The sequence below is a fragment of the Aquarana catesbeiana genome, linkage group LG09 (genome assembly GCF_042186555.1).
Source record: "Aquarana catesbeiana isolate 2022-GZ linkage group LG09, ASM4218655v1, whole genome shotgun sequence".
NCBI classification, from domain to species: domain Eukaryota; kingdom Metazoa; phylum Chordata; class Amphibia; order Anura; family Ranidae; genus Aquarana; species Aquarana catesbeiana.
In genome coordinates, this window is record NC_133332.1 from 48,971,236 (window position 1) to 48,983,512 (window position 12,277).

General features: G+C 44.7%; 1 protein-coding gene across 1 annotated transcript in view; it reads left to right on the forward strand.

Moving 5' to 3' along the window:
- The window catches only part of LOC141107599 (N-acetyllactosaminide alpha-1,3-galactosyltransferase-like), a 261,572-nt gene that overhangs the window by 224,247 nt on the left and 25,048 nt on the right, over positions 1 to 12,277 (forward strand). Inside the window, exon 4 of the mRNA XM_073598450.1 lies at positions 1,711 to 1,848. Within this exon, the coding sequence (XP_073454551.1) occupies positions 1,711 to 1,848 (138 nt within the window). The remainder of the gene's footprint in view (positions 1 to 1,710; positions 1,849 to 12,277) is intronic.

Here is a 12,277-nt window from a genome sequence, read left to right on the forward strand (position 1 = left end):
ACACAACATGAAAGCATGGATCCATCCTGCCTTGTATCAATGGTTCAGGCTGGTGATGGTGTAACGGTGTGGGGGATATTTTCTTGACACACTTTGGGCCGCTTAGTACCAGCTGAGCATCGTTTAAATGCCACGACCTACCTGAGTTTTGATGCTGACCCATTTATCTGACATCCCTTTAGTTATATAGGGATGTCCATCCCTTTATAACTACAGTGTACCCATCTTCTGATGGCTCCTTCCAGCAGGATAATGCACCATGTCACAAAGCTCAAATCATCAGAACCACTGGTTTCTTGAACATGGCAATGAGGTCACAGTACTCTAATGTACCTTTAGGATGTGGTGGAACAGGAGATCCACATCATGGATGTGCAGCCTACAAATCTACAGCAACTGCATGATGCTATCATGTCAATATGGACCAAAATCTCTGAGGAATGTTTCCAAAACATTGTTGAATTTATGACATCGAGAATTAGGCAGTTCTGAAGGCAAAAGTTTGTGACCTTTGACTGATGAATGGGGATGAGGGATGAACCCTAGTTATGAATTTAGGGGTCACTGACTGTAAAATGAGTAGGTCATGTCTGGTTGTAGAATATTGAGGGGTCCCTGGCTGTGGAATGAGGGGGGTCCCTGGCTGTGGAATGAGGGGGGTCCCTGGTTGTGGAATGAGGGGGGTCCCTGGTTGTGGAATGAGGGGGGTCCATGGTTGTGGAATGAGAAGGGGGTCCCTTGCTGTGGAATGAGGGGGATCCATGGTTGTGGAATGAGAAGGGGGTCCCTTGCTGTGGAATGAGGGGGATCCATGGTTGTGGAATGAGAAGGGGGTCCCTTGCTGTGGAATGAGGGGGATCCATGGTTGTGGAATGAGAAGGGGGTCCCTTGCTGTGGAATGAGGGGGATCCATGGTTGTGGAATGAGAAGGGGGTCCCTTGCTGTGGAATGAGGGGGATCCATGGTTGTGGAATGAGAAGGGGGTCCCTTGCTGTGGAATGAGGGGGATCCATGGTTGTGGAATGAGAAGGGGGTCCCTTGCTGTGGAATGAGGGGGATCCATGGTTGTGGAATGAGAAGGGGGTCCCTTGCTGTGGAATGAGGGGGATCCATGGTTGTGGAATGAGAAGGGGGTCCCTTGCTGTGGAATGAGGGGGATCCATGGTTGTGGAATGAGAAGGGGGTCCCTTGCTGTGGAATGAGGGGGATCCATGGTTGTGGAATGAGAAGGGGTTCCCTTGCTGTGAAATAAGGAAGGAGGTACCTGGCTGTACAATGAGGGGGGTCCCTGGCTATTGAATGAGGGGGTGCCTTTGCTGTGAATTTGGGGGGGGGTTGGCTGCTGAATGAGGGAGGGGATTCCCTGGCTACTGAATGAGGGGGTCCCTTGCTGTGGAATAAGGGGGGGAGCCCTTACTGTGGAATGAGAAAGGGGATCACTGGATGTAGAATGAGGGGGTCCCTCTTGGATTGGGGGGGGGGGGTGGGGGGCTGGCTGTGGACCATCTCCTGTTGCATGTCTGCAGTCTCTGTTTTCTGTAGCATTACATTCACTAAATATTATGTGTGGCCCGTTGGTGATGTCAGGGGATATTGTCTGCACCAGTCATATGCATCAGGAGACTCATCTAGTATCTACAACAACCGTTATTAATCTGTAGCAGTAATCTAAATTTTCTTGTGTCAATGAGTCATCTCATGTCCTTTCAGCTGCTTTCCTAATGTACCCACTGCAACATCTTGGGGAGCTCCCATCGTGTGGGAGGGAGCCTACGACTCTGAGGAGGAAAATCAATTCCATCAGAAACAAAGGACCGTGGTTGGACTCTCAGTCTTTGCTGTAAATCAGTGAGTGTTCTTATCTTCTGATCCATGTGATTGCATACACTATTTCTTATTTAGTTAAATCTATAATTGATTTAAGTCAGTTTTATTTAAAAATTGTTAAAGCTGAACTCCAGACAGACATGAGAGACACAATTTAAAGTTATACTAAAGTCTTTTTTTTAAAAATAACAAATATGTCATACATACTGCTCTGTGCAATGGTTTTGCAAAGAGCAGCCCAGATCTTCCTCTTCTCAGGATCCCCCACCAGGGCTCCTGGCCCCTCCCTCCAGCCGAGTGCCCCCACAGCAAGCAACTTGCTATAGGGCACCCAAGCCGAGCCGCTGCTCTCTGCGTTCGGCCACGCCCCCTTTCTCTCCTCATTGGCTCACTGACTTTGATTGACAGCAGCGGGCCCCTAAAACGCTGCCCAGGCTGTCTAAAGTACAGCGCATAATCATCAAAAAGATAGCTGAAGAATATGGATACCTATATCCCTATGTACCAGCTCACCTAGAGAAAGATCTTAGACAAGGAAACGCAATGGGTGGATGAGGCTGTGCGAAGTTTCCTGCGGATCCCTTTGCAGGTAGACTTTCCAAAACTGTCACCCAAGGTAATTGAACGATACGTCTCAGTGCTGCACACCTGTGGCTACGGCTGTAAAATCAACCTGGACAGTGTGATCATTTGCCGACCTGGCAACAAGGATCCAGGTCGGAGATTGGTACCCACTCACGTCACTTCCGGTTGCGGAGTTTCGGCCTGTGGCACGCACGCCGGTCCGGAGCTCTTGGATTGTAACTAGGATACGCTTGCCTTTACACTTGACTGTGTCAAGTCTTTGTTTTTAGTGAACTTTTATATATATTTTTTAATAAACAAACCATTCGGATTCACACTATGAGTGCCCGTCTCTTTCATCCATGAGGATATCCTACTGTTTGCCATGGAGGAGGTGATTACTACAACTTTATCTTTTGCAAGTTGGCCACCCCCGTAGGGGCATAAGGATATGGATACCCCATTGTTTGCTGTGCCAAAGAGGAGGTGATTGCTCCAGATACTGCCATTATACTCACCACATGCGCTTTACCCCTGCAGAGGTGCAAGGATCTGAAGAGTGGGGAACTGAAGGGGAGCATGGAAGTCACTTCATTAGCTGCACATGATCTGTGACTAAACATAGGCATGGGTCACCTTGGATAAGCACAAGTCACTTGAGATTTTGTCATTTTGCACCACTAAAGATTGGACTTTATAATTTATAAATCATTTTTTATATAATATAATAAATATATATATATATGTAGCACTAACTCTTGGTGGAGCTGCTGGTTTAAGCGGGCTTGTTATCTTCACTCTCCTTCCCTCTGTTTTACCAGCACCAGGTCTAGGGGTTCCGTTGAGTTTACCTCTGGACGATACACGTACCAACACTTGAATACGTTTTCAATGCTTTATTGAACAATTTACTAAGGAAATAGCAGGAAAGAGGCAGAAGGGAAACTGCAGAAGAAACTCAAATATCTTCTTATAAGGTTCTTGACAAATGTCCTGGTAGGATTTGGATATTATAATAGAATGCGCTCCCCTCATGGGACACACTCCTTGCTCGCCTAGATAGGTCTCTCTCACTTGCCTAGCAGCCAGTACGTAGCATGAACAAAAGTCTCTGCCACAGACTTGTTTGGGATAAACGCGTACGATCCTCTGCCACAGGATGTATTGGTTTTTTCTGCAATGAACGTCAGTCACAGTGCTTGAACCTTTAAGCCAACCCGGCAACACTATGCTGTATAGTTACTTTTAGGATACATCCTCCAACCGAGTCACCAGGCCCCTCTCCAGACCAGCACGCTGTGTGATCCTTCCATGACGGGTCCTCCCCTGGGATCTCCTCGGTTGTCCAGCTTCCTCCCTCTGGATAGACAGCCCAGGACCATTCCTCAGCTGCTGTGGTAGGCCCCAGACAAGCTTCTGGACCCACCCCTGCGCCGCAGCGGCGTGGGACTCCGGAACGGAGAACACACGAGATTGCTCTCTAATGCATACCTGTCGGCCAGGGGGGCCAGCAGGTGGCTGTAAAACGAACCCCAAAATATGGCGTCTGTCCCATAAATACCCTCGCCCAGAATGCAACTCGGAGGACCACCTCCACCGAGTTGTCCCTGGGACAGAAGAGCATCCATACGCTTCGACACATTGCCTTTCCAACACTGACCAGTAATAACAGCGACACCTACCGGTGTCCCTAAGAAGGAGGGAAACTGCTGGGAAATATGTTTCACAAAGTGATAATATTGATGGACTCTGGCGATTCAAAGACACTGGGGTGTTAATTAGCTAGATAGGATAGGCTATGGTAAGAAAGGGGGTGAAAGTTCTTACCGTGTCTACTGAATAATGGACTGCCCAGTGTCGCATGTTGGCTACCAGGTAGTGTGAGAAGTGCCAGCCTGAGTGAGCCCTCATTTATATTATGTGTTCATCTCTAGTACATTCTAAGAAAGTTTGTATCATAATTGTGAAAGGAGTGGCATTTTTGGATTAGAATGAGGCCCACTTTCATTCATGTGTGTATGGTTCGGATATGTTATAGGGTGTATTTACATTGCTAAGCTGTTCTCGGCTGGGGAAAATTAACAACACGTTTTAAGTTTCATTTATGTACATATTGCACGGTATTATCATAGGGATAGGATGCATTTGCATTGCTGTTTTCTCTTTCAGGTGTTCCTGCACCATTGCGTCTTCCTTGGACAAGGAGAGACAGTGACCCAACATAGATAATAATGCTAAATATTCATGAAATTTACTACTGTATATATTAGATAGATAGTTAGGATAAGGCTATTGTTATGTTTTCCCTTGCCTGTTTGGGTGGTACACCACACGTTAAAGAGGGAGTCCACATAAAAAAAAATTATTAAAAGCCAGCAGCTACAAATACTGCAGCTGCTGACTTTTAATAAATGGACACTTACCTGTCCTGGAGTCCAGCGATGTCAGCAGCTGAAGCCGATCAATCGCTCGGCTCTCGGCAGCTGCCGCCGCCATTCTCTGTGAGGGAATCAGGAAGTGAAGCGTTGCAGCTTCACTTCCCGGTTCCCTACTGCGCATGCGTGATTTGCGCTGCACGTCCTAAGTGGTCCCCGCTATCTCCTGGGACCTGTGTGTTTCCCAGGAGACAGCGGAGGGGGTGCGGGAAGGGTCATGACTCCCATGGGAGTCTATTCCAGGAAGTGGGTGCAAATACCTATAGTAGACAGGTATCTGCACCCCCCCTCCCCCTGAAAGGTGCCCAATTGTGGCACCGGAGGGGGGGGGGGGGATCAGATGAGCGGAAGTTCCACTTTTGGGTGGAACTCCGCTTTAAAGGATCACTAAAGATAATTTTTTTTTTTTTAAATAACAAACATGTTATAGTTACCTCCACTGTGCAGCTCGTTTTGCACAGAGTGGCCCCGAACCTGGTCTTCTGGGGTCCCTCAGCGGCTGTCTCAGCTCCCCCCGCAAGGACTCAACACCTTCATGCGGGCTCCCTCGCATAGTGTTGAGTGCTTGCGGGTGCGCTCCCGTGATACAGCCGGCGGCCATAGCCGCTCACTGTATCACTCAGGCCCGCCCCCCGGCGTGCCGCGTCATTGGATGTGATTGACAGCAGTGCGAGCCAATGGCTGCGCTGCTTTCAATCCATCCACTGTAACCAAGCGACGACCAGGCTGTGCGGCGTTAGGATGTTGGGGGCGAGCGCGGGACATTCTAAGGGTCAGGTAAGTAAAACGGGGGGGGGGCTGGGGGGTGCCGGTATTGTCAGATGTTTTTTCACCTTAATGCATAGAATGCATTAAGGTGAAAACTTTTACCTTTACAACCCCTTTAAATTGTATATATGGTGTCTGATATTTATCTACCCTGTGTGGACTGCCATTTGCTCATGTGTGTGTTGCACATGTTTATTTCATGTGATGTGCATAGATAAGACAAGGGCATTGCAAGGACAGATTAGGAATAGATGGGGTGTCTCAGCCAATGGGCAGGGATTGTCTTGGGTCCCTTGGCCTGCTGGAAGAGCCTATTTATTTGGGTGAGGTCAGGTGATCAGAGTCTGTGCCACCTGAATGGCTGTCTGGGTGGACGTGTGTTGTATTGCCCCGGGTTGCTAGGCCAGAGTCTGAGGCCTATTTCGGGGACATCTGGCTGCTAGGCTGTCTGAGGGCTTATCCAGAAGTAAGAGCGTAGGGTTGGGAGTGCGGCTTGCAGTCCAACCAGAAGTGATGGTTCTGCCGGCCGGAGAACCTGTCATAGTCGGAGTAGAGGGGAAGCTGTTGCCACTAAGGGACATCCACCTTATTACCACCGCGAGTAGCCGAAGCAAGTACCAGAGCAGCATTCTCACCAACCGAGAATTTGGAAACTTTGGCAGGTGTCAAGCCAGGGACCCAGCCAGCGAAGGTGACACTTGCAGAGCAGCCTTGTGTGCCAAGCCAGGGACTGAGCAGGCCAGTGGGGTGAAGTTTGAGGAGTAGATGTGAGTGCCAAGCTAGGGACCCAGCAGGGACACGGGGGTGACTCTTGAGGAAGATACTCAGTGAGATGATTGGAAAAGCTCAGGAGATCCAGTGGCAGTGGATCAGCGGGTCTAGGTGATAGACTGGGAGCTCAGTTGAGTGAGGATTGAAAAAGGAGGTTGTGGCAAAAGTGAAAGAGTTTATTGCAACCTTTGTTAGAAACTGTTCAAGATTGTTGCCAAAGGAGACAGCGTGTCTACACATGCAGATGTGGCGTCCGGCTGGGTGCAATTCCCTACATGGCTGTCTACCTATAGAAGTGTCAGAATCTGCTAATTGACATTGCAACTACTAAAAGGGTGTCCTGGCCCTAACCCTCTCTCCCACAGTTTTGTTTAAGAGAAAATAAATCTCTTTGCATTCAAGAAGTGTCTGGTGCCCATTAATCTACCTTACATTGCACTCACCATGCCTCGTAACCCACTCTACACAGAAGGATGTCAGCTGTCCCTAACTCTGGTGGTCACCATTAGGCCTGTAGAGGCCCGGGACTTGGCTACAATTCATTAAGGTAAAAAACCTTCAATGCATCTCTGTAGCCATGAATATATAATGAAATTAAATTTTTTATTATGTAAGCAGTGTTCATAACCTGAAATAGACTTGGTATCGGCTTCATGCAAGCCCCTGTACAGCAGAGCTCAGACTAAGGTCTAGTTCACATAGGCGTACTACAGCGTAAACCCACGTGAGGGCCGTGTTTGCCCACATAGGGATTCACAGATTATTATTATTATTATTATACAGTATTTATATAGCGCCAACAGTTTACGTAGCGCTTTACAACTTGAGGGTAGACAGTACAAATACAATACAATTTGATACAGTAGGAATCAGAGGGCCCTGCTCCTTAGAGCTTACAATCTAAGAGATGCGCATCCCCATGCAGGCAAACCCATGTGAACGAGTAAAAATGGCAGCACCCTATCATGAAGAGTATTGTAAAAGACCTAGTTTCATTGTGGACTTCAAGAGAGAACATGATGCGTAAATGGTAAAATAATTGTAATTGAGAGCAAGTACTTTTCATTTCTTAATAGCGTAACATTGTTACGGGGATTACAGTTCCATTTTAGGCTGGCCATAGATGGAGTATGAGTATGAAGTAACAAATACAAGGTCTGTAAATGATACTTAACCACTTCAGCCCCAGAAGACTTGGCTGCTCAATGACCAGGCCATTTTTTGCGATACAGCACTGCATCCTTTAACTGACAATTGTGCGGTCGTGCGACAATGTACCCAAACAAAATTGACGTCCTTTTTTCCCCACAAATAGAGCTTTCTTTTGATGGTATTTGATCACCTCTGCGGTTTTTATTTTTTGCGCTATAAACAAAATAAAGAGCAACGATTTTGAAAAAAACACAATATTTTGTACTTTTTGCTGTAATAAATATCCCCATTTTTTTTTTTTAAAAAAAAAAAAAGCTAATTTTTTCCTCAGTTTAGGCCGATATGTATTCTTCTACATATTTTCGGTAATAAAAATCGCAATAAGCATATATATTGATTGGTTTGCGCAAAAGTTATAGCGTCTACAAAATATGGGAAAGGTTTATGGCATTTTTATTATTATTTTTTTTTTCCTAGTAATGGCGGTGATCAGCGATTTGTATTGGGACTGCGCCATTATGGCGGACAGATCAGACACTTTTGACACATTTTTGGGACTATTGACAATTATACAGGGATCAGTGCTATAAAAATGCACTGATTACTGTGTAAATGTCACTGGCAGGGAAGGGGTTAACACTAGGGGGGCGATCAAGGGGTTAACTGTATTCCCTAGTGTGTGTTCTAACTGTAGGGGGGGTGGGAGTGACTGGAGGAAATGACAGATTGTTGTTCCTAGTTAGTAGGAACTCACGATCTGTCTCTCCTCTACTCACAGAACAGGGATTTGTGTGTTTACACACACATGACCCTGTTCTGGCGTACGTGCCTGCTATCCCGATAAAGGGACCGACGTACAGCTAGGACGGTTCGCAGAATCGTGCCGACATGCTGCAGTATATTGACGGTGGCTGGTCCACAAGCGGTTAACTGCAGCAGAGAAAAATCTATTCAAATATCAACGTAAAAACACATTACAGTGTATGTAAACCCTAACAATGAATTTATCCTATTTGCTTGGTTTTGATCTGTTAAAGAGGAGCTCCAGGCTCCACACCAAAAAATTACCAAATACAAATACTGTAGCTGCTGACTTTTTTTATTATTAGGGCACTTACCTGTCCAGGAATCCAGTGGTGTCCTCACCCGAGCCAGTTTTTTTCTTTTTTTTCTTTTTTCACATTATAATTTTATTAAGAAGTTTTAAGATGATACAAAATATATACAAGATTAGTATAGTACATAAAACAGGAACAAGATAGATTTCCTATAAAAACCTATAGTAGTAAATGTGAACTATCATAACAAAAATCATCTTTGATTTTTAGGCTACTTTCACACTGAGACGCTTTACAGGCATTTTAGCGCAAAAAATATCGCCTGCAAAGCGCCTGTAAAGCGCCTCTCCTGTCACTCCAGTGTGAAAGCCCAAGTGCTTTCACACTGGAGCAGTGCTCTTGCGGGACATTAAAAAAAGACCTGCAAGCCACATCTTTGGGGCACTCCTAAAACGCCCTGCCCATTATAACCAATGGGCAGCGCTGCCGAAGCGCCTGCAAAGGGCTTCGGCAGCGGTGCTTTGCAGGCACTATTAACCCCTTCATCTGCTGCTAGTGGGGGTTAAAAGTGCTCCACTAGCGCTAGTGGAGCACTTTTAACCCCCGCTAGCAGCAGGGGTTAAAGGTGAGGGACAAATGAATTGAGGGGGTATATAATAATACACGTAACATAACCAAAATTATTTGTAAAGGGGGGGTGATGAATAATAATATCAGCATGTTCTATAAATGTATAGTAATAACAATAACATAAGGAAGTTTGTGGAGTGTTGTAGAGTCAAGTTATATCAAAATCTAACTTTACGGACAGGCTCAACCATTCAATCCAGATATTCCATTAACGTTTAATAATAATGGTGTTTGAGGACAAAGGGTGTGACCCCAAAAGTAAGAAATTGTTCTTTATGTGCCCACTATGAGATTATAGTTATCTGAATATCTGAATGTAACCCAAGTATTCCAAACTTCATGATAGTAGTCTAGCCAGTCATATGAAAATACCATTTCTTCCATAGCATGAAAACTATTCATTTCAGACAGCCAATCTCTTGTTAATCTTGTTGAAGGGGTACATGTGGATTTCCAGGCTCTGGGTATTAGGATTTTTGCTGCGTTAAGCAGGTGCCTAACCAGAGAATTTTTGTAACGGCGTATAGGTTGTGTAGAGGTGTTAAGAAGACGGAGGGCAGAGTCTAACTCAATATCAGTTCCTGTGATCTCTTTTGAGATCAGAGGACCATGCCTCCAGATATATAATACAGTTCTAGTTACTTTCTTGCATCTCCAGCAGGAGTCTGTGGTCTGTGGAAACCAGGAGTGTAATTTGTCTGGGGTGGCGTACCACTGGGTTCATCTCATATGAGGTTTCTTGGAGTTTAGTACACTTGTGGGCTAATATACAGGCTCTATCCCATTGGAGGTCTGCTATGGATCTTCCTAATGCCTTTTCCCATTTAGCTTTAAAATCAAGGTTACAGCATGTTTGATAATAAAGGTTTGAAGCCATGAATATGCTAGTGAAGTAGTTTTCTTTGTCATTGTGGCATTCAAGCATATGATTTCTAATTGCGTAAGAGCTTGGGAAAAGGAGTGTTTGAATTTGTGTTTGCTCAAGAAGCTTTGAAGTTGTACTTATGTCCATTGGGGGAGAACCTGACGGCCACACAAGGTTCGCAAACTTCCTCTTGATTTTATCACTCTGTCCTGCATGCAATGAGAAGCTAGTAATAGGGTGTCATTACTGGTGGTAGGAATCATTTTATTTCTTAGTCCAGGGCTGAATTCTGGATTATCTGCTTTCCTGGTCAAGGGTCCAGGAATAGAGGCTATTGCCACGTACACATGGTCGGACTTTCCCACAGGAAATGTTCGATGTGAGCTTGTTGTCAGAAAGTCCCACTGTGTGTATGTTCCATCAAACATTTGCTGTCGGAATTTCCGCTCACAAATGTTTGAGAGCAGGTTCTCAAATTTTCCACCAACAAAACTTGTTGTCGGAAAGTCCGATCGTGTGTACACAAGTCCATCTCACAAATGTTCACATGCTCTGAATCAAGCAGAAGGAGCCGCACTTGCTATTGAACTTCCTTTTTCTCAGCTTGTCGTACGTGTTGTACGTCATTGCGTTCTCACGTTCGGAATTTTGGGCCAACATTTGTGTGACCGTGTGTATGCAAGACAAGTTTGAGCCAACATCCTTTGGAAAAAAATCCACGGTTTTGTTGGCGGAAAGTCCAATCGTGTGTACGAGGCATATTTCGTAATTGCGTGCCATTAGGTGGAAGATTTGTAAAGTAGCGCCTATGTAGGGATGTTGCCTTATTGATAGCGGGTATTGGGATTTGTGAATCCATGGTAGGAATCTTAGAGGAAGAGGGGATATTGCATTTTAAATAGATATCCAATCCTTGTTTTGGGTGTGTCAATGCCAATCTATGATCCTTGTGATATGTGTGGCATAATAATATCTTTTAAGGTCAGGTAGACCCATGCCTCCTGCCTCTTTGGAGCGTGTGATCGTATTAAAGTTTAGTCTCTGTTTTTTATGAGCCCATAAAAATTGTCTCTGTATGTGTTCTAAATGTCTAAAGAAGGTGGATGGAATTTTATGCATGCAAAATAGTCTGGGAAGAATGACCATTTTGATAATAGCAGTTCTTCCAAACCAAGAGAAGCCACCTGAGTGCCATTTCTTGAGGTTTAAGGAAATATTTTTTAGCAAAGGTGAAAATTTTTGGTTAAACAGATCTTTAGAGTTCGGGGTGAGCCAAATTCCTAAGTATTTCAGTGCTATTTTTTCCCATTTGAAAGGGCAAATTCTATGAGTTGAGTTGAGTTTTTCTCTCGGTAGTGAAATATTTAAAGCTTTTGATTTGCTATAATTTAGTTTTAGTTTGAAATATACCTAAAAGTTTTAAAGTTTTCCAGTAGGTTGGGAATAGAAATATGTGTGTGCGTCGGAAAAAAGAGGTCATCAGCATATGCTGCCAATTTAAATTATCTTCCCGCTGTTTTAAAACCATGAATGGAAGTGTTTTCGTTGCTTAAACTGATGAAGGGTTCTAAGGAAATGATTAGTAATAGAGGTGAAAGGGGCAACCCTGTCTAGTGCCATTTTTTGATTTGTATGGTGTCAGAGAGTACCGTACCAATTTTTGAAGAATTGAGGGTGGTAATCGAAGATAACATTTTGTTTTGTAGGCCAATGTGTTTGCAAGTCGCGAACACGTAGTCCCAATTTACTTGATCAAAGGCCTTAGCTTTGTCTGTGAACAGGAGAAGACCTTAGATTTTATCTAGGTGTGCATTATGAATCAGGTTTAGGGCTTTGATGATGTTATTCCTGGCTTCTCTTCCTGGCATAAAGCCAACTTGTTCTGGGCCAATTATCTTCTCTAAAAGAGGTCTAAGACGGGTTGCTAAAATTTTTGCAAGAAGTTTTACATCCACGTTGAGTAATGAAATTGGTCTATAGCTTGAGTAGTCCTTGGGGTCTTTATTTGCTTTTGGGATCACCGTAATGTGAGCTTGTAGGAAGGATTCAGTGATTTTTGGGTGGGTTTGTAAAGAATTGAGATATGCTAGGAGAAGGGTTTTTAAGATTTCTGCGAATAGTTTTTAATATTGGGCAGTTAGTTCGTCCGGTCCCGGGCTTTTTCCTGGTTTGAGTTCTTTGATCGCCTGCATTAGTTCAGCTTCTTG